General features: G+C 40.8%; 4 protein-coding genes across 9 annotated transcripts; 3 read left to right on the forward strand and 1 right to left on the reverse strand.

The window, feature by feature from the left end:
* Window positions 1-517: 517 nt before the first annotated feature.
* On the forward strand, window positions 518-4,344 carry emc4 (ER membrane protein complex subunit 4). Its single transcript, XM_037112240.1, has 6 exons — window positions 518-671; window positions 1,336-1,501; window positions 1,777-1,891; window positions 2,607-2,760; window positions 2,854-3,014; window positions 3,528-4,344. Exons 2-6 carry the CDS (start codon window positions 1,377-1,379, stop codon window positions 3,561-3,563), a joined length of 591 nt encoding a protein of 196 aa, XP_036968135.1. The 5' UTR covers window positions 518-671; window positions 1,336-1,376; the 3' UTR covers window positions 3,564-4,344.
* A 3,022-nt stretch (window positions 4,345-7,366) lies between these two features.
* On the forward strand, window positions 7,367-16,597 carry lpcat4 (lysophosphatidylcholine acyltransferase 4). Of its 2 annotated transcripts, none has more exons than XM_037112236.1 (13): window positions 7,367-7,973; window positions 9,567-9,930; window positions 10,711-10,823; window positions 11,962-12,022; window positions 12,223-12,281; window positions 12,773-12,807; window positions 13,542-13,596; window positions 13,718-13,800; window positions 14,553-14,675; window positions 14,761-14,923; window positions 15,394-15,486; window positions 15,598-15,733; window positions 15,899-16,597. In XM_037112236.1, exons 1-13 carry the CDS (start codon window positions 7,884-7,886, stop codon window positions 16,066-16,068), a joined length of 1,545 nt encoding a protein of 514 aa, XP_036968131.1. In that variant the 5' UTR covers window positions 7,367-7,883; the 3' UTR covers window positions 16,069-16,597. The 2 variants fall into 2 exon arrangements, with proteins under 2 accessions (XP_036968131.1, XP_036968132.1); XM_037112237.1 differs by lacking the exon at window positions 7,367-7,973 and adding an exon at window positions 8,045-8,201.
* Window positions 16,200-21,748, reverse strand: LOC119027234. 5 transcript variants are annotated; one of them, XM_037112234.1, is made up of 9 exons: window positions 21,666-21,747; window positions 21,150-21,217; window positions 20,298-20,929; window positions 20,127-20,215; window positions 19,858-20,000; window positions 19,581-19,682; window positions 18,921-19,016; window positions 17,231-18,600; window positions 16,200-17,164 (listed from the first exon to the last, which is right to left on the reverse strand). In XM_037112234.1, exons 3-9 carry the CDS (start codon window positions 20,918-20,920, stop codon window positions 16,711-16,713), a joined length of 2,877 nt encoding a protein of 958 aa, XP_036968129.1. In that variant the 5' UTR covers window positions 20,921-20,929; window positions 21,150-21,217; window positions 21,666-21,747; the 3' UTR covers window positions 16,200-16,710. The 5 variants fall into 5 exon arrangements, with proteins under 5 accessions (XP_036968129.1, XP_036968128.1, XP_036968126.1 ...); XM_037112233.1 differs by having other exon boundaries at window positions 16,200-18,597; XM_037112231.1 differs by having other exon boundaries at window positions 16,200-18,600.
* A 521-nt stretch (window positions 21,749-22,269) lies between these two features.
* Window positions 22,270-23,733, forward strand: nop10 (NOP10 ribonucleoprotein homolog (yeast)). Its single transcript, XM_037112062.1, has 2 exons — window positions 22,270-22,507; window positions 23,300-23,733. The coding sequence occupies exons 1-2, from the start codon at window positions 22,454-22,456 to the stop codon at window positions 23,438-23,440; spliced, it is 195 nt and encodes a 64-aa protein (XP_036967957.1). The 5' UTR covers window positions 22,270-22,453; the 3' UTR covers window positions 23,441-23,733.
* Window positions 23,734-23,813: the final 80 nt, after the last annotated feature.

Consider the following 23,813-nt stretch of genomic DNA (forward strand, 5'->3'; position numbering starts at 1 on the left):
TATGACAGGAAAAAACAAGCTGTCAAGCTGATTTAGGATTATGATGATGAATCAGCTCAGAAAAGGCTGACTTCCTGTTTGTAAATTTTGATTTATGGAATATGAAATTAGCTTCTGAATAACCCTGTCATATCCCGAAAACTACAAATATAAGGAGTTTTGGTTTTAATTTTCTTGACCTTTTAGGTATAAGATAGCCAATTAGATACTATTTCTGGTATCCAGTTAAAAGGAAATATATTTATTGTTGATACATGCCAGTGGTTAATTCAATGTGATTTAATTTCAATGTATGTATATGCAATTTGGTCATAAATCATTATTTTATTTTTTTGGTTTAATTAAAGTAAATTTGCCTATTATATACATATTTTTGCAATTCGTTTACTATGACTAATTATAATTGATTGTTTATTGTTAATTAATTGTGTTTGACGTATTTTTCAATGTGTAATAAGCAGAACGTTCCTTCCGAAGTCTCAGGGCGGACGTGACGTATATCGTCGTAGCGTCGGCCGCGTAATTGCGTCATCACTACGAGCCCGGAACCTGCGAGCGACGACGAAGGGGGTCGACAGTTTCCTCTGCACGTCGAGCTAATTTTCCCCACATTTCGCCCAAAAAACAACGATTTAGACGCCAGACAGCCGACGGTTGGATGTTTATATAAGGTAATATGAATATGAGTCGACGCTGTGTGAGCGTATTTCCATTTTAACATCATGTTTCATCCGCTTAGAAACGGCGACGTCGAGTGACAACCCTTAAAACATCGGCTGCTTTGCTTTGACTCGTTTTAATTCGCGTGTTTTCTGATTAAAGTGTCGTTCTGTCGATTATTTTACTGGTACAGGAGAAACCGGGCGATTCTGCCATCACAGCGGCATTAGTAGCAATCAGTAGTCTGCTTATGAAAGCCTCCATCTGGCTTTTTATCTCATTTAATTCACGCTAAACATTAAGGTTACAGCTGGATAAGACTGTTAAACAGCCCCTTACTCGTGTCTTTCTAAAAGGCTTTTCCCAAAACACTTGTCAGAGATGTTAAAGAAGTTGGAATAAGTGTATTTGTCACAAGAACTGTTGTTTCCTTAAGGACCAGGTTACAAGAACTGACCAAACATTATATAAAACATAAAAATACCCTGACACAAAGTGATGTAACTTCTGTGCACCTCTTAGTCACACAACTAACAGCTGGATATTTGACTGTACGCATCTTTTTGAGTTCTCAGGTTTTGTTTTGGTTTACCTTATGTGTCATATTATTAGGAAGACAAGCGATATCGATGCTCGACCTAAAGGAAACTTGTCATTTTGTTTTTATGTCTGTAGGTGCTTTCTGTCTCTGAGGTCCAGCAGTGCAGCAGGTTGCTATGGCGTCTCCAGGGAGACAAGGAGGAGGAGGAGGAGGAGGAGGAGGAGGAGCTCTGTCAACGAGAGGAGGCAGCGGGGCCAGGAGGATGAAGTGGGCTCTGGAGCTGAGCCTGGGCAACACCAGGTGAACAGAGAACATGGACACAACTCCAAAAAACACATGTCAACACTGTTACACACACACACACAAATCCACATATCTTATGTTTCTGTGAGGCTACCTGTTGTCAATTGATAAAAAAGGTGGCTGGCTACTTTATAAATAAAGCAGAACAATTTCTATGCATACACTTTGGTTAGTAACTGACTCTTAACATCCCTGAGCTCATAGCTCTCCTCCATGTGATTGAGCATTCGGGGAATACAAACTAAACTCTTTGTGTTGCCTCTGTGCTGCAGGAGCCGCGGTGACCGACAGGGCGGTCAGGGCGATGTCGTCTACCCCATCGGCTACTCAGAGAAACCCGTCCCCGACACCAGCATCCAGGAGACGGACAAGAACCTGGTGGAGAAGGTAAGCAGGGAGGAGCTTCCTCCTCGTCTGTGTTGGGGTATATATATATATATTTTTTGCAGGTGTTTTTTTTAAATATTTGTTTGTTTAGTTGTTATTTGGGGAATACTTCTGGTTAAATGAAATTAATTCAAATCAAGTAAAGGTGCAGCATGTAAGATTTGAGTTAAACGATCTAAAACTAAAAATTATCACCACAATGTGAAGCAATAGCAGTTTTGAAATTATGATGTCTCTGTATTGTTTTCTAACCAGTTAGTCCCGAGCCTGTCTTGGTCCAGAGCTTCTCTGCCAGCAGTGTAGATACTTGCCAGGTGCTCCAAGCTCCCAGCTCAGATCACTAGCTGCACGGCTAACTAGCTAACTGCAGTGACGATGGCAGGAATCCGCAGTTACTCTAGTGATGTGCTGCCCCTTATATGTTTTGACAATTAATTGTAACGTAGCAAAAATGTACATATTGCAGCTTTCAAAGCCTCGTTGTAACTTCTCAAGTCAGGCTGCAAGAGATGACAACAAAATGCAGATGTATGTAAGTTAACGTGTAAATAAATGGAAAACACAGACAACTGTGAAACAGTAAAACTTAATACATGAAAAACAGGAAATTGAGCACTGTTTTTGGTATTTTGTGTCACTGCGACTCTTCACCTCGAGCCGCAGGATGTGCATGATTAACGCAGAGTCTCTTTCTCTTCATTCCTGTGTGTTGCAGCGCTGCTGGGACGTGGCTCTCGGGCCCCTGAAGCAGATCCCCATGAACCTGTTCATCATGTACATGTCAGGAAACACCATCTCCATCTTCCCCATCATGATGGTCTGCATGATGGCCTGGAGGCCCATTCAGGCGCTCATGTCCATGTCTGCCAGTGAGTATGCTGCATTACACTTTCACATCAATTTGACGTCTGTGTCAAAGCTTTGACACCTTATATTCATGCCTTGGCTCTCCTGCGTCTCAGCCTTCAAGCTGCTGGAGAGCTCCAGTCAGCAGTGGCTCCAGGGCCTCGTCTATCTGGTCGGTAACCTCCTGGGCTCGGCGTTGGCGATCTACAAGTGTCAGTCGATGGGACTGCTCCCAACACACTCGTCCGATTGGCTGGCTTTCATAGAACCGCCACAGGTAAATGTAGAAGGTTTTGTTAATTTGTCATGTCTCTATGCTGCTCGCTCACTTTCAGACCAGTAGAGGGCAGCATACACCCATGTTGTCATTACATATATAAATGAGAATGTTCACACTTGTTAACAAGTATTGCATTTGCTTTGAGACCAAGCACCTCTCTTCTCTTTTACCATAAAGGCCGGTTTCCCACTACAACTCAAAACATCTCCAACAGTTTGATAACAGAAGCCCGGCATTTAGAAAAAAATATGCAAAAATTGCAACCAAAGTGAATAATGATAGAGTAATAAGAAAAACATAAGAATATAAAGAAAGACTGCTTGTAAAATAACATAGTGGCTGAAGCCCCGGCAGCACCCTCGAGTCTTTCGTAAACTTTGTCTTTTACAGTTTGAAAATGACGTTTTTCTTTCCCTCCATATAAATTGTATAAATGATGTCATCCATTCATCTGTTTGATGCTGTCGACTAAACAAGGTAATAATTTGAAATTTTGTTTCCTCTCCACAGAGGATGGAGATCCTGGGCGGAGGGATGGTGTTATGAAGAAGATGGCGGGTGCACAAACCAGATTGAAATATTTACAGAGGTTATATACTGTATACTGTACATTCTCCACCCGAGGCCCCTCCAGCTCTTGTCCACAACACATCCAACCTCTACAGCGACAGTCGCAACAGGAGAGACGTTTGTAAAATCAGCAGCAGGATGCACAGCTTTTCTACACAGCCCTCGTCCTACACACACACACACACTTTGTTTGCCTTTGTTGACAGAAACATTAACGTTACTCCAGCCTGCTGATCTGCTTCATGTCTCCGCCTCTGCTCTTCCTCATTCATCTCTTTTTGATTCTTTTAATAAAGATTTAAAATCCGGCAGAGCATCATGTTGACCACTGTTGGAACGACTGTACTTTTTTTTTGCCGTTGAAATTTACAACACGGGTAGAGGTTATATGTGAGGTTATATCACAACAAGCAGAGTTAGGCCCTTTATTTTTGGCAGACCAACGTCATTAAAAATAAAAATGTATCTATAACTTCTTGAAATAACAGTTAATGTTTAAAATTAATAGGGAAGAATGTCTTATTAAGTTGTGTAGCAGTAGAGTTTTCCTCCTTTTTTCTCCACTCTAGATTTTCATTTCTGTTCGTCAGCATGATTTCAGCATGCTCGCCAGCAACATTGAGTAACCTGTTTTAATTTATAGGTCTGTTTATTTATACTGATTTGCTCTATGAGAAATGTTCTATGAAATAAATCCTTATTGGCTGAATTAAAACGTTTTCAACTGTGTCAATAAAATGTGTTGGATGGAAAAAAAGAATACGTGTTGTTAAAAGTATATACGGTTCATAAAATAAATTGTAAATGATCTTAGAAATGTTCGGTAGCTTTCAAAGCAAAGTAAGAAAATGAATGAACACAAGAAAGTTTGATTGTTATGTCAAAAATATTTTATTGTTTTAATATATTTTCGACGCACAAACTTGTCAAATTAAAACAACAAACTTATCTTCTTAAAACAAAATAAGATGTTGTGACAGCAACTTAACAGTACTTAATGTGAAATACATGTGTATTGTTATAACTATAAATGTTATAGTTATAACAAACTATATAGTGCTAACAACATATTCATTGTTATAGCAATGTGACGACAATGTAATTATAAAAAGTTTGCACAGTGTGATAAGGTAAAGACTGAGCTGCTCTTCTGTTACCTCTGTGGTTATTTGTCATGTTAGTAGCTACAGGTAGCTACTGTCATTCCTTTCACTCGGCGTGAAGAAGTGGAAACCAAACAACTGCCAGTGACACTGACTGTGTTGAGCAAACGTTCAATGTCACTGTTGAGTTTCACAGAAAAACTAAAAAGTCAATTCGGAGCTGTTTAATTGTAGTTTCAAAGTGACAACAATATTGCAACTAATCGGTGAACGGACAGTACAGCAGCAACGATGGAGCAGTCGTGAACTTCTTTATCTTGTTTTGCTGAAGATAACATTTCAGTCAAGATAAGAATAAGATTGAACACTTGGAGTAAGACTGAACCTCGCTAATTTTGATTTATTGCAAAATTCACTTTGATAACTCTGGTTTTGTTTTATGGGTTTAACAAGTAGATCAAATGTATTGAAACATAAATTTGATATTAATGGGTATGCCAAGGTGAGATCTTGCTGCCTGCTTATTTCATGCGTAAACTGTCAGTTGATTTTCCAGAAAATACTTTGATAACATAAGAATTAAACCAGTTAATTTAGTCATTCAGCCATATTTTATGCTCTATTTTCAAGATAAGAATCTAAACTTATTGTGGGAACACGTTAAGATGTTTCTTGAGATTAAGAAAGGACATGATCTGGAGATTTAAATAAATAAATAAATAAATAAATAAATAAATAAATTCGACCAACCATGGCCACTCCAGGCTTCTGTACATACCAGACCTGTCACAACAGAATTATGGTCTTGGTGCCAAAAACAACTTTTAACTAGACAACTTGAGTGTGAGTGGTACGTTAAGGCACCTGTATGTGAAAAATAAGTTTTAGCTCCACCAGAAATATAAAAAAAGCAGTTTAAAAAAAAAAAAAAAGAAAGAAAAATTCTTCATTTTTGACTTCTCTTCCTTGACTCCTCTCACCTCTCCCTTGTTCCCCTCCCTCCTCGATAACGTTCTTATTTGTGGGTGTGTTTGGTGTTGGTATCAGCAGCAACACCCTGCAGGGAGAACAAAAGCATTCAGGTAGGGCAGAGGGAAAACCTGAGAGGCGAGAGGCAGGAACCTCACACAGTTTTTTTGTTTTTGTTTTAGGCGCTGATGAATCAGGTGAAAGGTTTACTGCGTTTACGTTTTGAATTTCCATCATATATGTTTTAATTTACATAGGTAACAAGAATACTGTTTATAAGGAGCATATGTGTATGCATGGCAGTGCATAATAGCAGCTCAAAGTAAAAAAATAGTCATTTGTTCGGCCTAATATCATGTCGTATTTTGACTTCAGCATTAGTACGTCATGATTTTGACTCAGTACATCACAATGGTAATGTAACCATTGTAAATATATTTGCTTATGTACTGTAGGCCAGTGGTTTTCAAACTTTCTGTGTCCAACACACACCAAAATTCAAGACACACCTGCATTCACATGCCAGCCTCTACCACAGGTGTGTTCTAATCACTTTGTTTACTTTTTGTTCCCTGGAGGCTTTTTAAAAGGATTTGTTTTAGGGCAGAGATTTAGCCTCTATCTTAGGAAGTGAATGTGTAAAAATAATATGTTAAATTAAGTATGTAAAGTATGAAGTTTTGATATAAGCCACCTAAAGTAGGACTAAATTACCCAATCATTACCAGCTGTGACAATAGTGATGCTGCATACACATTAATGTATCATTATAATCCAGCAGCAGAATAAATACAATCTGGCCATTTTTCATAATGAGTTACTTTTTGTTCTTTAAGATGATGATGAATGATTATTCTGTAGAAGTTTGTGTGTGATGCCAGCCTACTTTTATTCAAAGGGACACTACGGAGTTTTGCAGAAACTTTTAACATTTACAATAGTAATACAAACTCAGAAATATTTATGCTCTCCACAACTGACTAAACAAGCTGTTCTCAGAGGAAAATAAGGTCTCAGAACACTGTCTGAAGCTAGAAAGGTGGCAGGGTCCGCCACATATAAACAAAGTAAAGCAGTATGAAACTCTGTTGTCCTTTCAGGTCAGTTTATTCAATCATTAAAACAAAGAGAGCTTCTTTATTAAGTTTGTTCTCTGTATGTTTTCTTGAACACTATGTAGCCTAATTTTACTTAAGATTTTTTAGGACTTTTAGGCTACTTGTATTGTTAAACTGTTTTACTTTTTTTTTTAAATATTTACACAAGTAATAGATCTTAATACTTAAATCAGAAATGATACATTATGTAGACATTATGATAAAGTAGCCATATGTTTAGGTTGGCTGACAGCTAGCTAGAATAACTCTTAATTTATCTCATCATTTTCAGTTATAATGTTGATTTACCAACATACAAGTGTAATTTTGTCCTTTAATACTTAAACATTTGGGTTTCCATACACAAACTATAAATAGATAGATTAAAAAAAAAAAAAAGTATCTTAATGTCAACATTGCAACCAAGTAGCCATATTTTGAAGGTTTGTTGACAGTATCATTCAAATGTATCTAATAACTGTCCTTGTGTGTCAGATTATACGTTCATTTTTGTCTTTTAACATGTTATAGACAATTCGGGCTTCCATATAAACTATTGCCACACACAGAAAGTCTTGGGATAGTTTGGTCGCCTGACACCACCCCCAGATGAGTCGCGGTGGGCCGGGCCAGGCCGGTCCGGGCCGGGCCGTCAGGGCTGAGAAGGGGGCGTGACAGGTGAGGAGAGCGGTAGAAGAGAGAGAAAAAGGATGGACTTCTTGAGAGTGCGTTCGCCATGTGAAGGAGAGCAGAGAAAAGTAGGCTGTGAGGGTCGTTTTTAGCTAGTTATCATCGTCGTCCGGTTGTTTAGTTTCCGTGTTGTTGCGGGAGAACTCGTCACACTGTGTTCCGCGAGGCTTTATTTAGTGAACGTTCTATTTTTAAACCGACAGCGCGTGCACTTTAACGGATCTCGGTATAAGGAGCAGGGAGCAAACAACACGGAGAACTTTTTTTCTTTTTCTTTTTTTTTTTCTTTTTTTAATAAAACACTTTCTGTTACCGATAAGTAGTTGTACGTTATTTCCTTCTTCTTCTTTTTTTTAAATTTAATTAAATTTAATTTTTTTTAAGTATTTTTGTTTTAGTTGAACTTTTTAGTCTGTCAGGCTTGTAAACCCGTCGCCATGGAGAGGTACGTCCGTCACTCAGCAACACAGGAGTACCCACATCCTTTCATTCACGAGGTGAAGATGACGACGGCTCAGAGGATCAGGGTAACTATCACTTTTAGGTCTCCGTGTTTGATTTCAAGGCAGTAAATCCACAAAAAAGTGCAGCTGTAATGGCGAGAGGAATCGCACGGGCTCCAGTCAACCTCCAGAAACTCACCACCTGAAACTAATCAGGCGGTTATAGGACTGCCAGGAGTTGAGCTCGTCCTCAAAACAGATTGCTAGCTAAGTAGCTAAACATCAACTGCTTGACTTCAGTGCCAGGAATCAGTGAGTCCATCGTCTAAACTTTAAAAGTTAAAGGGTCACTGTGTAGTTTGGGGGAAGACATTTTTAATCAGAGGAGAAACAACGTCATCACGTTGTTCACATTAAGTCACATTTTTTATGTGAGTAGTCGCACGGTTTAACAATACAAGATGCTTAAAAGCCCTGTAATTGAAATCTTGATTAAAAGTTTGCTACGTGGCATTAGATAAAAACAAACTAACAAAGAAAACTATGTATAATATACATAGAAACTATCAGAGCACTGTTTGAAAAGACTAGAAAGTAGCTATAACTGTATGGAAGTCCAAACAAGGACACAAGTACATCTGTATTTTGGTGGGTCAAAAAAAGTGACGCACTAAGAGAAAATGTATTTAGATCTATTACTTAAGCCCTGCATTTGAAATATTAAGTAAAAGTAGGCTACACAGCTTAAAACAATATCAAGGAATAAGGAAAACCATATACATATAAACATCAGAAGACTTATTGAAACGACGAAGTAGCATTAGCTTATCCAATGTCAAAATAATGAAGTGTTAGAGGACGAAAGTACATTTATATATATTGGTGAGTCAGAACTAAACATGACATACCAAGTGAAAATTAAAATGAATAAACAAACTGACCTTAAAGGACAACACAATTTCACGCTGTTTTACTTTGTTTATATGTGGCGGACCCTGTCACCTTTCTAGCTTCAAGCAGTGTTCTGGGAAATAAACACGTCTGAGTTTGTATTGTTGCCTAATCAATATTGTAAAAATTACAATTCTGTTTGAATTTCTTCTCCAAAACTAAAGTACCTCCTGTAACGCCAACTCACAATTGCTTTACTTTAATGACAAGAGTCAGCGAGTTCAGCGTAGTGTATTGTCTGAACTTGAGAGTCTAAACTAACTTTTTTGTCTACAAGTTTCAATTTATTTTTTTTTATATGATGGACGTCCTTTAAGAGAACAAAGAGTCCTTTACAGTCCTCTCTCTGTCATTGGTATGTTAAGCAAAACAGACGAGTCATAAATGTTTGAGGCAGAGGCAAGGCAGTGACGATAACACTCACCACAAAGTTGCATAACGTGCCAGTCGGGCTGGGCTTAAATTAGTAGCATGATGTTAAGGAGAGTGTTTTTCAAAGAGCGATATGCATCAGAATATGGGAAACGTTAGACAAATCACATCAAGAACTACTCAAAGTGATGGGGAATGCTTAGTATCGCATCAGGCAAATGTCTTCAAACTTTTCAAGCTTTTTCTCTGACTTGAGTCGGCGTTCATGTGAATTTTCCCAGTCAGAAATGTGTTTTTCCAACTATTCCAACAGTCACATTTTAAATATGTACCTGTTTCTCTTCTGATACCCAGGGCATCATCCTCGGCAGCGTCCTCTTCCCTGTCCGCATCCTCCTGGCATCTCTTCTCTTCCTCATCATGTGGCCTATTGCCCGGCTGCGATTGGCCGGCCTGTCCGAGGAGGATCGCTCTCGACCGGTCAAGGGCTGGCGCCGCTGGCTCTTCCACTCGGTCATCTTGTCGCTGAGCCGAGCCGTCTTCTTCTGCCTGGGCTACTTCTGGGTGAAGGTGAAAGGTCGCAAGGCGGACCTGAAGGAGGCGCCGGTGCTGGTGGTGGCGCCTCACAGCAGCTTTCTGGACATGCTGGTTCTCTGTCCAACCGAGCTGGCGACGGTGGTGTCGCGGTCGGAGAACGCCAGCCTGCCGGTCATAGGAGGTGAGGACGGAAAATGAATCGCCAAGAATTCATTGATCAGATCATTTATCAAGCTGAAATACAAAACTTTAGCTTGTTACAACTACAACTACAACTAATCCAAGTGTTTGCTGCTTATCTCTTGTTGAATGTAATATTTGGAGTGTGTTTGTTGGACAAACTACAAAATATGAAAACGTCCTCAAGGGCTCTGGGAACTTGTGACTGCATATTCAACAACACAAAATGGAGATAAGAATTGATGAGTCAGTTAATCAATTCATTTGAGGAGGCGAGAGAGTGAAAATCTGAAGGAAGACTGTAGCAAGAGATTGATGGAAAATCACTTTTGGGAGTCACAATAGAAGGCAGGCAGTGGAACGTCTAAGATGTTAATGCAGTGAGTGAGAGATTTGAGGAAATGGAGCATTCGCCTCGCCACAAACTCTCATCAGACAGAATGAAGTCTTTTGTTTACATCAGTTCTGTTTGTAGCTGTGTCTGGATAAAGTCACTTTTTTATCTGAATTTATCTCCACTGGATTTTTCTGTTCCTCACCAGCAGACAGGACAGTGTGATGACCACCTATTATGCAAACAACCAAGAATAATATTTAGATTAAAGCGATCGGGGGTAATTAAAAGTATGCAGGGAAGTCCAAAGACAAACAAGTGACTCACTCCTCTTGGCTGCTAATCTGCTCTGCCTGCTTCCTGTCTTGCTCTCTCGGCCATCTCGCTCCAGACTCCGTCCCTCGTTTGTGGTTCTGATTTTTGTTCTTTTGTTTGTGTGCGTTTCAGCTCTGCTGGAGTTCAACCAGTCTGTGCTTGTGAGCAGAAAGGATCCGGAGTCGAGGAAGAAGGCCGTCGCCCAGGTCAGGGAGAGGCTGACCTCCAATGGCTACTGGCCACAGGTGAGAGTTGTTCGCTCAACACTTGTGTTGGCAACAGTCTGCTGCGGCTGGCATTTATTCAAGTGAGAATGCAGATTAACTGAAGACCATCGTCCAACAGCACAACTGTCACTGACGTCTGAGCCCTCTGCCATTGTAACATGTTTTGCACAAAAGTTATACCTGCCTTAATGCAGTGGTTGTTGTTTTTTGTGACATGTTGGAGAGAAAATGAAAAGTTTGTTGGTGCTAAGTGCACTAACGTTACTTCTCAGTGTCCTGTTTATTTATTTTTTAATCAAACCTGTCTATTTAGGCAAACACGAGACACTTGGTTACATTGTTAGCATATGTGTTTCTTTTTGTTGAGCTGCTCTGAGCACTGCTTGGTGTGTTTGTCTCCTCATTTGCTCTGTTGTTATTAGTGTAAGTTAGGGACACGTTACAGACAAGGTTTAAACAATACAAGCTGCACCAGAGTGGACAGGAAAGATTGAAACGGGGTCACCTGCTGCTTGATTTTTATCTCAGCTTCACACCTGTAGAGTCGTGACACTGTCCTGCTGACAAAATCTGTCCAGACAGACAGGAGGGTGTATAGACACCTGGCAAAGTGCTCAAAATCACTTCTGCTGTTTTTTTTTTCCTGAACAAAAGGTTTCTCCAGGATCCCATTTTGCCGCGATGACTCACAAAGTAACAGAAAACATCACCAGTCAGTGCTGTCATGGCTGGGAATTATCTGCTACCATCTTGGCTGCAGACTTGTTTACAGAACTGGCAATTACTACCAAACTACCCAACCGCCACCGCAACAGTTATGCTGGATGTTAAAGAAACAACAGTATCGCAAATCTCAAAACTCTGCTCGTTGGCTTCACCTCGAGTAAACAGCTGAACCAGATCAGATAAATGATCTGAGATGGAAAGTTGATCTGATTGATAGGAGAATGCAGCAACAATACTTTTCTTCCTCCATGGATTACATTTCTTATCTCATCCTTGATCACAGTTTGGAAACTGATGTAACCTCGGGTCAAGCATGTAACAGAGGATGCAGAGCTTTTTGGACAATTTTAAACCAGTCCATCTGTACACAAACTGTCAGGAGAAGGTTTTTTCTTCACCTTAACTGATCAACTACATTTCTGATTTCTAGATGCTGATGTTTCCCGAAGGAACAACGACTAATGGCAGCGTCCTCATCAAATTCAAACCTGGTGAGTAATGGGCAGAGAGTCCCATCTGGTTTTTCCTGATTCCCACTAATGTTGGAGGAATGAGTGGCGTGAGCGTTAAAGGGCATAGCAGCTCGCCGTCTCGCATCTGAATGATTTAACTTCTCATTCCAGTCCCTCCCCTCTGTCTCATTGTTTTGTTTTTTTTCTTTCTTTTCATTTTCCAAACTCGCTGTCATCAGGTGCCTTCCTTGCCGGGGTGCCTGTCCAACCGGTTCTGTTGCATTACCCCAACAAGCTGGTGAGTGAAGTCGTGTTTGCAAGAGGGTCAAAGGTTAAGCCGATAAGAATTTGAAGATGTTAAAGATACTTACTAACATAAACAATAAGAGAACAAGTGTCCGTACTGTAAACATCATTCAGCAACCTGCATGTGTAGCGCATGTAACAGAGCTTCTTTGTTCTCTTTGTTTCTCTGTGCAGTTTGTTTTCACACACAACGTTTCACTCATTTGTATCCGTCACTTCTTCCCCGTCGCTTCCCTGCCCACATATCAGTGTGTACACAAGACTATCCTACATTTTATCAGGCTGTAGTTATGTTTATGAACATACTGTCAATGTTGTCCCGGCCACTGTGTTTGCATACTGGGGAAAGTGACTACAAGTACACATGCTATAAAAAAAAAAAAAAACCCCACCCAGTCTGTTGATATAGATTTCTGTCTTTTGTTCCACCTGGTTGCATTGTGTCCACTGTGTGATTCCAGTGTTTTTGTGCCTCCTCCTCAGGATACTGTTCGCTGGACGTACAAAGGAACAACCTGGTGAGTTCCTCCGTCACCTGTCACCTCCAGTCTGTCTGTGTCGGGTTCATTTCATTACATAGAAGCTGCGGTAAAAGCACTGGGTTTCTACACGGGCAGGAAGTTGAGTAATCTTGGGGAAGTTGATTTAACAACATCTTGGATTGTTCTTTTTTTTAAAGTTTTTCATTCTGAGGGAATAAATATGGGTTCCAGGTGTGTATCAGTGAGGGTAGGCCAACAACTCTTGATTAACTTTACTCACTATAATAACCACATTCCTACACAAATTCCACCTCTGCACCAGACCACATATATACACCACCTGCCTTTTAGACTTACTGCAGTGTGCAAAAAGGAAAAATCCGTCTAAAATTTGGTTTAAAATCATCTTGAAATGTCCTTTTTAAAAGCATTAAGACACCTTGATTCACCGTCATATTGTTTATCCATGATGCCCGTCCCTATCTGTTGTCACATTGAGTGGTTTGTTGGGTGTTTGTTGACTGCAGCAGTCAGGCCAGAACCACAACACATTTGCCCGTGATGGAGTAAGTGACAAAGTCACAGGATTGGTCCAGACAGTCGAGTCCTGTTCCCACATTTGCAGCTGTCCCATCCAGATGAATCCATGCTAAGCATCACATACATGCAGGCGGAAACATGCATCATTAGCAGGAGCTTTAGCTGCCTGGATGGGCAGCAAAAGTTTCCGTGTTCTGTGTTAAATATAACATTGACTCTTTGTCCATCAGGCTTGAGGCGCTGTGGCACACAACCTCCCAGCTCTACACCAACGTGACTGTTGAGGTGAGACTGTTTACCAGATCGTTACCTTTTCAAGGTTTAAGTTACTTTGTTATAATGTTCTGTTTCATCCTGCTCCACCTTCGCCTGCTGCTGACTAATACACTCTTTTATTGTGCTGCAGTTCCTGCCAGTTTACAACCCCTCCCAGGAGGAGAAGAATGACCCCAACCTGTATGCAGACAATGTTCAGAAGCTCATGGCCAAGTAAGAAACACAGCGTGCAGCTGTTTGGTGATTTATGTAACCATGTCGGGGACAACCAGTGTTATTTTATTGGCTGTTGGTTCAGTTACGAGCCTCTGCTTATAGTTTATAGTCTTTTAATGCTATGTTGTCATCTGTTGTGCTGAAGGCTGCTGGGATTTTAACCTTTTCTAAATGGAAGAAAAACAAACATTGGAGGTTTTTGAGGTCAGGCTTCAGATGTTATTGTAGTTTCCGATAGCTGCCAGTAGATGATAATAAAGAGCCATGTTTTTTTTCTGTCATGCCGTGTCCACCGAGTAGTAGTTGTGCTTTTTAAGTGCTAAATTAAGTTTCAATTTGTCTAAAATACTTTATGTACTGTATTCTTTCTTTGGATATTCATTGTGAGGCTACATCACATTATTCTTTTTTTCTTTAAAGCTACAAATGACGGCATGTTGTTCTTGGTCACGTGAAGAAATTGTTGGATGTCAGCTGTTATTTGAGACGACACAGCAGCGGTTGTCTACATTTATCCGTATACAAATTAAACCTTTCACTCAAGGGATTTCCTCCAAAACAAACCAAATGCACAAAAGTGACCTGTGTTTTTCAGCCCTCTCTGTATTTTAGTCCACAGCTCAGACTTGAACTAGGAGGGTAAAGGAACATGGCTGATTTGATAAATAAAAGCCTGCAGTAACTGAACTGTTTAGTAGAAGCTACATGTTGTAACATCTTTCATAATGCTCCTCTCCTCCGTCCCTCAGAGCTCTGGGAGTCCCAGCTACAGATTATGTGATGGATGGCCGAGTTCCCGTCAGTAAACTGGGCGGTCTCTCTCTCCCGGTGGAGTCACCTGCCAGGAAAACACTCTCACTGTTGCAAAGAAGGTGCAGAAGATCTGACAGTGTTTTGTCTTTTTTTGTTGTCGTCTTCTTTTTTCTTCTTGTTTCTCACCATCCTTCTCTCTTTCAGTCTGGGAGCTGGTAACGTGGAAGCGGCACTGGGCAGAATGATTGACAGGTGTCAGACAGGAGCTCAGGGTTCAGCTCGGGCCAGTGTGGACGAGCTCGCCGACATCCTCGGGCTGACGGACCGACAAGCAGCCGTCACCATCTGTGGCCTCTACTACTTCAAGGTAGTGGAGGTTTTTGTGCATGTTTGTCTGAGATTTTCTCTAATGGTCTCATCACTTCACATCCGGTCTGTGTTTCAAAGTGTTAGTTATATCAAAACAATGGGACTCCAGAGGACAGCTGTTATGAAAGTTACACAGTCAGATAATAGCAGTTATTATATGATGCTCAATTGTTTCCCATATGACTCCAAAATCTTTATAATGCAAATATATATTGCATTGGTGGTCAGAAGGTTGCTCACAGACTCACATTCTTGGCAATTACTCAACAATAAATTTAATAATTATTTCATGGTTTTGCTCAGCTGTCTGATCAGGTAAAATGAAGACATGACAGCATTTAATATCCAAAAGACCAAAGGTCCAAAACTTCACTGTCGCATGTCATAATATTCTGAGTCGAAGGTACGTACACCTTTTCTATGACGTAAGGACATCAAAAACATCTGCCACTGTTTGTGTTTTTCCAGGATGAAGTTGTGGACCTCCGACAGATCTGTTTGAGCGTTGCCGCTCTGTCAGGATTGTTCAGCTTCAAGTCGGTGCTCCACACTGCTTTTACTGTAAGTCCTGCTGGTTTATTTATATATACATGTTTATAAAGATGAAACCCTCACAGTGAACGTGTTCATGTGTCACATCAATATCGTCACAGAGCTCTTTGTGTTTGTCAGCTGTTTGACAGAGAGGGCAGAGGCAGCCTGAGTGCAGAGGAGCTGTCCGACCTGATGGGGGCGCTGCTGGGTGTTCCTCAACGCAACACTGCCGAGCTTTACACTCAGGCGTCCAATCAAGGCCAGCTTACTGAAGGTGAGTGTCTCAAGTACTGACCAGGATCCGCTGTGTCTTACTGGACAAGTGATGCACCAAACCCCAGTAGGATTTTGGTCGATTTAAGGATGCTGATTTGTAATTTTTTTTTTTTTTACATTAAATATGAACTAAAATAGTCACTTCCACCTCATTTTTCCACAGAACGTCTTCTGCAAGTGCTGACGACCCACCCGACGTATCAGCGAGTGGCAAACGAGTTCATGCAGTGCGACAACGCAGGCGCTCACCTGGCCAACGGGAAGGCCGAGAACAACAACGGCAGCATGCAAAACGGCAACGGATCTATCCACTACAACAAGAAGTTCGATTGAGGATTTTTTTTTTTTTATCGATTCACGTCACTCTCTTTGCTTGGTTTGTTCTGTACTGTTCTGTGCCTCACAGGACAAACTGAAGCAGAGTTACACTTGACGAATGATTGTATTTTCTTTTTTCTTTTTTCTTTTTTACATTTGAGTGCGTTTTTGGATGTATGGATGTATTTTTACTCAATATTACTGTAACGTTATACCACAAAACCAAAGTGTGTGTGTGTGTGTGTGTGTGTGTGTCGCCAGTGTGCCTTTTAATTACCCTCATGATATCTTGTTCCAGATGCTGTTAAAGGACTCGACAACTTTTGTCATTTGAAGCCATATATTGTCTTATTTATATTTAAATTCCCTCTTTTGTATACTTAATGTTTTTTTCTGTGTTTTGCTTTTAACGGGACAATCATAAGTGCAAAAAGACTTTGTAAATCAAAATGAATTTTATGTAAATTACTACTGCTCACGTTTTTGTGTGAACACCAGTTTTTATATTTAAAAATGAATTAAACTGTGAATAATTTTACGGAGATTTTTGGTATTGCATTTCATTTTCTCAGTATCAAATTACCCTGGACGTCCACTTGATGCTCTTGGCTCTTGCACCGTTTTAATGGAGGCGATTTAAATGCAGACCGAAACACATCATCTCGCTCTTCTTCCTCTTCCCGCCTTTCCTTTCTCTTTACCCAGCTGCCGGTTGTACAGGATGAAGTCTTTATATTTTGTGGGTAACTTTTTGGAACGCCGTGTTTTCCTCTTGTTGGTTCCCTTACGACTTGCTCTGGTCACAACAGTTTCTTGTCCGGCTGATAAATTTAAGCTCTTTCTACAACTTCTTCTTAAAGGCGGAGTTGGTTTACAGCCAGGTGTTTCCACCTGTGCTTCATCTTTCTTGCTCCACCTTCCTCTTTTCGTCGGACTTGAGACAATTGTATCAGTTTCGTTCAGCCTCGCCTTTCCCTCTTCAGAAGACTTGCGATCTTGGCGGTATCTTTTCATCGGACTCGAGTTGAGGCTTTGGCCTTGCATGCCCGCTGTGTGGTCTGGACTAGATGGGGGATCCTCGACTGTCTTCTTCTCTCCTTTCCCTTTGGACACCTTCGGCTTATGAGTCCCAGACCTTAAGCTGTAAAAGTCAGAAGTTGTGGTTCCTGCAACCGTTTTCTGTCGTTTCTGGGTCTCTGGGGGGGTTAAATGTGGGGTTTTCTCACAGTTTTTCCCAAAAGGAAACTCATTTATCTCATCCATTAGTCCTTTGGGGGATTCCTGTCTTTGACTTCGGTCATCCTTTACTGAATCATGTGTTGAATGAACTCTTGGACTCCCTCCAGAAACATTTTCCTTGTTGGGAACTTGACTTGAGTCCAGCAGATTCTGAGCTTCAGTTGTATCCTGAGCCATCTCTGAGAGTTTGATTTTCCCTCCCGTTCTCGTGGCAGGAGAAGAGGTCGGCTCTACTTTTTCCTCGGAAGTCTTGCTCCAACTTCTCCTTCTCATCACATAACCAGACTCTGGAGGCCCTTCTTCTTGTCTTTGTTCCGTTGACTCACCCAAGTCTTTCTCTTTTAGAGCAGTGTGAGAGCCCTGATCTCCATCCACCTTGAGTTCCTGCTGTTGTTCCATCTTTTCAATCTCTGTCAAACTCCCGTCAAAGGTGCTTCTTTCCTTTCTTGCCTGGTCGCTCAGTGTCGTTGGGACACCTTTTCCGAGATTTTCCTCACATTTTCGGTCCGTTTCCTGCCGTTCTTCAGAAGAAACACCTGAAGATGCAACCTCTTGAGAGTCTTGCAGCGCCAGGTCCAGGTCCTGTTCACACGAATCCTCATCGACTGTGGTATCACACGACTCTGTGTGGGAATCTTCTACGAAAGACGAATTAGTTTGCTCAGGAACCGCGAAGACCTCAAGACAGGAGGGCGTCAGATTTGTGTTTTTGGGGATGCATTCCTCAGGTTTCCTAATCTGAGCTGAAAGGTTGACCGTCAACAAATCAGCTCTGAAACCGGGCGCAGAATCCTTTGCGGCAATGGCGCAAGCGTCCATGTTGGACCCTGAAACACTGGAGAACTCGAGGGATGGAGAATCCCCTTCCTGAAGGTTTCGGGACATCTGTGTTTCTGCAACGTTTGAGGACTCTTCTGACGGACCTTCGCTGGGAAATATGGCTGCTGGTTTCTTGAACGGTGAATCACTGTCTCTTGACTCAACATCCGAAGTAGAACTAGCGTCCAGGGAGATGTTGGCGAGCAGCTGAAGAGATGAATCGATTAACTCAAAGATGTTGACGATGTCGATGTGTCCTGTCGTGGCATTGGTCTGAAGTGGCTCTTGAAGACGGACGGGAGAAGAGCCAGTCCAACCGTCGTTTGACTCACTGTTCCTCGCGCTCGTAGTTGAATTCTGTCCGTCGTGGTTTGGACTTGTGTCAGACTGTGTGGCGACGGGTGGTTGAGCTCTTTGGACACGTGAAGTCGCCGGAGGTGTTTGTTCAGTTGCAGCGTTGGAGTTCGAAGAAGGTGGATATGAATCCTGCTGCAGGAGCGAGGGAAGATAAAAGATGAGTTAATCAGCCTTTTTAATTTAGCATTTGTTAGTGCATGATCCTAATAATCTGGCAACAGGACACTGCAGTCAAAGTCTTTTGCAAGTAAAGTTAAGAAATATCAGGACTTATTACTCAAAAAATATCACAACTTTTTTCTTGTAGTGCGATTTTACGTCCAAACTTTTTCAGCATTTTTTTCCAGTGAACTTTATTGGACCTTTTATTCAACCGGGCCAGTCATTAAGAACACAGTTTTGGGAAGGGGAGGTCACAACAACAAGACTATTATTTTTTAAAATCATTTTACCTCGTGCTGAAGTTCTTGTAGCGGGACGTCAGTGGGCTGCGGGTCTACGGAAAGAAGGCGATCCAGGGAATCTTCTGGATTTAGAATCGAATCCACCTGAGAGGACAAGATGATAAAAGTTTTTTCTTTAATATGTGGTGATTTATATCCACTGTGTATTTTTGTGGACCTGACTACTGGAAGAAAACACAGCACTTTTTAAAAAAAATCATTACTTTTTGGACGTATTATAAATTTAATCTTAACCCTCCAAATCTGGATTTGTAGTTATTCAAATGATCTATCCCCATTGCTAAAATGTAGGACTTTTTTACTGTATGAATGTAATTCATCTAATCATTTTTAATTGCTTTTTAAAATGATTTTAATATAACAGAACCTTTCTCTCTCAGTATACCTTCTTATTCTTGTAATTGACTCAATGCACTAATCAAAAAAAGTCTTCCAGGATAAAGTATTGTGAAAAAAAAAGAGCCAAAATATTTATTTCAAACTTTTGCTGCTAACAAGACGATTGTGTTATCATGATTACAAGCTAACACAGAGACATGCTTGGCTACTTCTGCCCTGACAACCACTCTGTCTTCCCCGATTTAAATGAAAATTAGCTAATGAGAAGAATAATATCACAAAATATCATAAACGTCACTGATGACTCACCCCTCTGATGAAGTCCTCATCGCTGAACAGTTTCTCCAGATACTCCACTTTTCTGTTCTTCTCTTCTTCCTCGTTCTCTCCGGTCTGCTCGCCCTCTGGGATCTGAGCGTTGTCGGAGGGATTTGGGTGTTGAAACCACTTTATTTTAACTTTATCTTTATGCTGTAGAGTCTTCTCACTTATTGAAACATTTTAGCACACAGACAAAACATTTAAAAATGATCAACACACTGACTAAAGATGATGAAATGTAACATTATAACATATGGAGGGGGACCTGGAGGCCGAGGGAGTCCATGATCGCCATGTACTCCTCAAAGACTCGTTCAGCCAGTGATTCTTCATCTACAGAGGGCAGAGGTCCGGGAGAAACGTTGAATTCTGTTTTGCCGTATGCGTCGTCATTTTCCTGCTGTCCTTCTGAGGGAAAAGAAAGTAAAAAGAAGATTGAAAAATGGGGGGAACGGGGGCAAAATCATCAGAAGTCATTTCCTTCTAAGAAGAAGTGATGTCCTAATGAGTAAAGTGTCTTCGTTGACCTCTGACCTTCGGACTCGGCCCGCTCTGCACTCTGCTCGGATGTCGCCGTTGCACAAAGCTGCTCGTCGACCTGCTGAGCTGCACCTCTCAACACCCTGAAGTCAGACACAGCCTCACGATCAGGATTCAATGATGCTTATACATCTGCTATAATGTCATCTGTTATATATCTCTTACAGGTCTGGACAGCAGAGTTGAGGTGGGGGCACTGACTGGAGACGCAAGCACCCGCTGGGGTGAAGCAGGTGCAGGTAGAACTGAGGAGGAGGAGGTGGGGCGCACCAGAACGGGGCCATCACACGGGGACTTAAACCAAACCCTGGGTTCGATGTAGAGGCGACGGGGTTGGTATTCATCCTGTTGGGCCATGGAGGAAAGCAGGGGTTCCACATGAGCTGTGGTACAAGAAGCGTCAGGACGGGATGAGGTCTGCAAGGGAAGGGACTGCCTGGAGCTTGGGGGCCGACGGGGCCACTCGAGTTCGGGATGAGGTGTTGATGCACAGGTCTTTGGTTTGAGCATCTTTGATGAGAGCTGGCTGTCGTCGAGGTCATTTCTGAAGCTCTGGAAGCTCCCTGTGCCGCTGACCCGCCCATCACAAGACGAGGTTCTGCTGGACTGAGCTGTAGGTTGGAGATTTTTGGGCTCGTCTGGAGGGACGGGCCTGATAGTCGTTGGGCGTCTCCTCCATTTTGTGAAGGCGATCTGTCAGCAGAGGACAGTTGGGACAAAGTCATGCGATCGAACGCTCGTCCTTCATTCTGGATGATCTCAGGCAGGAGGAACACCGCTGGATCCATCTTTTATCTCTGAGGCGGAGAATTAACAAAAGTTTTCTTTTAACAGCCTGAGATCACATGTTGAAATTCAGGGAATGCTCCAATATTTATTGATGCAATCACTTAAACAGACAGTATGTAAAACAAAGCAGTGTAGGATCATGGGAGTTGTTGTCTTCGTATGTAAAGAACCACCATGGCAATGAAATCTATCATGACTCAGGCAGAAAGCGACCAAATGAAGTGTTACCTTCATTAGAATTCTGGATTTGTCTGCGTACGAACATTGTTGGAAACATTTTGGCAGGGTTGTAAAAACTGCAACCAGAAGTGAAGATACGGTGTTAAAATATGACTTTGCTAAAAATTATCATTCATACAACTTAGAGTCTCTGATATCAAAAGTAAATTTCAAGAAGTACAAGTGAAATTAGATTAAACATATATTTTCAATGTGTATGTGTTTGGCTTAGCTGATATAATATTCAGCATTTTTCTGATTAAAGGAATCTGTGGCTTTAAACTCGTTAACACATTGTAAAATGAAAAATTAAATTATAAGCCCCTAATGGGATGAAAGTATCGTATCTGATCCAGTCAAGCTATTTCACCATAAGAGCTTATTTCAACATGCGTGTAAACATGCGTGTTAATTTGATTTGTCGTTAGGTGCTAATGTAAAAAGAGTGCAAGAATCAGTTCAAACAATGAAAGTGGAAGATTATACACTTTCTACAAGTCAATCAAAGAATTTTACAGTGCTTACCTTCTTGTAGGAGATGTTTAATCTTCAGCTAACACACTCAGCTTGAATCTGTTGTAGGTTTTTGAAAGTAAACTTAATTGGGGTTGATTTGTTTTCTTACAAAAGTTGTGATTTCTCCATGTTAACATTCCAAACTTTATCAAGTGACATAGATTAAAATGTAATACTGTTTTACTTATCTATATATCTATATATACATAATTGTTTACAGTATTACTAGCTATATGAGTCAAATATAGCTTCAAAATAGCTTTTAAAAACAGCCAATTCCTTGTAAGGCCAGAAATATGTAAACAATGTGTTTCTTACAAAGTAGCACTAAAGGCTCAGTTTATATAAATGATGGAAGTTGTCGATAAGCAAGTTGATATTTTTGTCATAATAAAAATATGTAAATTACAAATATTTTATTTGATACGTTTTCTTAAGCAGGTGAAATAAAAATAAAAATATTATTAGTTTTATTTTATTTTTTGTGATATGTTTTATTGTTTTTGTATTTTAAAAAGACTCCAAAAAACTTTCGGAGCATTTTAGATTGTCTTTTCTATGTGGAAACTGAAATTGGCGACTATCTTAAGAAACGCCATTTCCCGTGGTGCTTTGCGCGCTGAACTCCAAACCGGATATCCGCCTCGCTTTCCGAGCGACAAGAAAGTTCGCCACACGTGGAGTTCAGAGGGGAAACGGCGTGTTAGCACCAACCTTTTAGGTGTTATCGATATAAAAACAACCTCTCCGATATTTTATTGTGGCTTTTTAAAGCTTTAAACCAACTTTGCGTCAAGATGTTTCTGCAGTTTTACATCAATGAGAACGGGGACAGAATCTACACCCTGAAGGTAACCATAACGTTGTGTTTACGGTCACCATAACTCACATTATTCTTTATAAATAATTTATAAAATTAAAATATGTTTTAATTAAGTATTAAATGTGCTTTGGCTTATTTGAAGAAGTTAAACTCAGTGTTGAAGCTTTAATTCAACACTGAAAAGCATACTATGTCGAAGTTAGCTAGCAGCTAATGCCTGAAATGCTACGTTGTTTATGTCTTGTGACTTTCATATTAAACTTCAGGGGAAAACGAGGCCTGTCAAAGTCAAATACAGAAGTTAATACAAAGGTTATCAACTGTTTAAAGCTATTATTTGACTAGTAGCACATCAAAGTTTCTTGGAGGCTTTCTTGCTAAAACACCCGCTTTGCTAACATCACAGAACCTTAAAACAGATTTGTGCAATAAAATGCTAAAGTTGCAATATTTATATGTGGGGCTATTGTTTGTCCCGTCATCTAATAACTGCATTTAGCAAACATGAAATCAAGTGATGACATTTAACCAAATGATATGTTTGTGTTGATGCTGTAAAGGAATCCCTGCAGACACACAAGCTAGATACACAACAAAAAGCACTCAACATGGATACAAATAAGACATTATGCCTTAAATACAGTATAATCACCAAAACTGAAGCATGTCATAGTTTTGACCTTTTTAATAGTTGTCTTGCCAAAACACATTTGGAAATTGTCACATGGGTATGAAACTCAGCATTTAGTTTATTTTTCTCTCACAGTACTGAAATCAACTGAGCTGTTGTGCATTTTCTTTCCGTCTTTGTGACTAACAGAAGACCGACCCGGCAGGGCAGCCCACCAGCTCGGCCCACCCGGCTCGCTTCTCCCCCGACGACAAGTTCTCCCGACACCGAGTGACGGTGAAGAAACGCTTCGGCCTCCTGCTCACCCAGCAGCCCAGACCTGTTCTGTGAGGGAGCGGCAGAAGAAGAGGCGATGGATGGATGGATGGATGGATATGAGACCCAGACACGGAGGGATGAGGATGGAACTGTTGAGCAAAAACAAAATACACACTCTGGATCCCAGCTTATGAAAGTGCTGCCAGGACTTGTCCTCAGTTTTCACCGAATACTCCTGGCACAGATTTAGGGGACTGATCATGTTTGGATATCTTATTTTTATGCACCATAATTTTCTTGATGTTCATTTAAGTTTGTCATAATTTAGTTCTCATGCAGAATAAATGTTTGGGTGATTGTTTGTAGTCAGTTGTCCGTGTGTGTGTTTAACATCCAGTCATGAAATGACTCGGAAGATTTGAGGAAGTTTTTTAACATGATTTGT

Source organism: Acanthopagrus latus, chromosome 10 (assembly GCF_904848185.1).
Source record: "Acanthopagrus latus isolate v.2019 chromosome 10, fAcaLat1.1, whole genome shotgun sequence".
NCBI classification, from domain to species: domain Eukaryota; kingdom Metazoa; phylum Chordata; class Actinopteri; order Spariformes; family Sparidae; genus Acanthopagrus; species Acanthopagrus latus.

What these genes read in the sequence shown, in the direction of transcription:
- LOC119027234 (XM_037112232.1), bottom strand. Translation starts at nt 20,920, where the DNA reads ATGGATCCAGCGGTGTTCCTCCTGCCTGAGATCATCCAGAATGAAGGA. An exon ending in ATGAGGACTTCATCAGAGGG is followed by an intron (nt 19,017 to 19,580) that starts GTGAGTCATCAG and finishes TTGTCCTCTCAG; the next exon opens with GTGGATTCGATTCTAAATCC. An exon ending in TACAAGAACTTCAGCACGAG is followed by an intron (nt 18,601 to 18,920) that starts GTAAAATGATTT and finishes TCGCTCCTGCAG; the next exon opens with CAGGATTCATATCCACCTTC.
- emc4 (XM_037112240.1), top strand. Translation starts at nt 1,377, where the DNA reads ATGGCGTCTCCAGGGAGACAAGGAGGAGGAGGAGGAGGAGGAGGAGGA. An exon ending in CTGAGCCTGGGCAACACCAG is followed by an intron (nt 1,502 to 1,776) that starts GTGAACAGAGAA and finishes TCTGTGCTGCAG; the next exon opens with GAGCCGCGGTGACCGACAGG. An exon ending in CTTTCATAGAACCGCCACAG is followed by an intron (nt 3,015 to 3,527) that starts GTAAATGTAGAA and finishes TCCTCTCCACAG; the next exon opens with AGGATGGAGATCCTGGGCGG.
- lpcat4 (XM_037112236.1), top strand. Translation starts at nt 7,884, where the DNA reads ATGGAGAGGTACGTCCGTCACTCAGCAACACAGGAGTACCCACATCCT. An exon ending in GTTCAGAAGCTCATGGCCAA is followed by an intron (nt 13,801 to 14,552) that starts GTAAGAAACACA and finishes TCCGTCCCTCAG; the next exon opens with AGCTCTGGGAGTCCCAGCTA. An exon ending in CTCTCACTGTTGCAAAGAAG is followed by an intron (nt 14,676 to 14,760) that starts GTGCAGAAGATC and finishes TCTCTCTTTCAG; the next exon opens with TCTGGGAGCTGGTAACGTGG.
- nop10 (XM_037112062.1), top strand. Translation starts at nt 22,454, where the DNA reads ATGTTTCTGCAGTTTTACATCAATGAGAACGGGGACAGAATCTACACC. An exon ending in ACAGAATCTACACCCTGAAG is followed by an intron (nt 22,508 to 23,299) that starts GTAACCATAACG and finishes TGTGACTAACAG; the next exon opens with AAGACCGACCCGGCAGGGCA.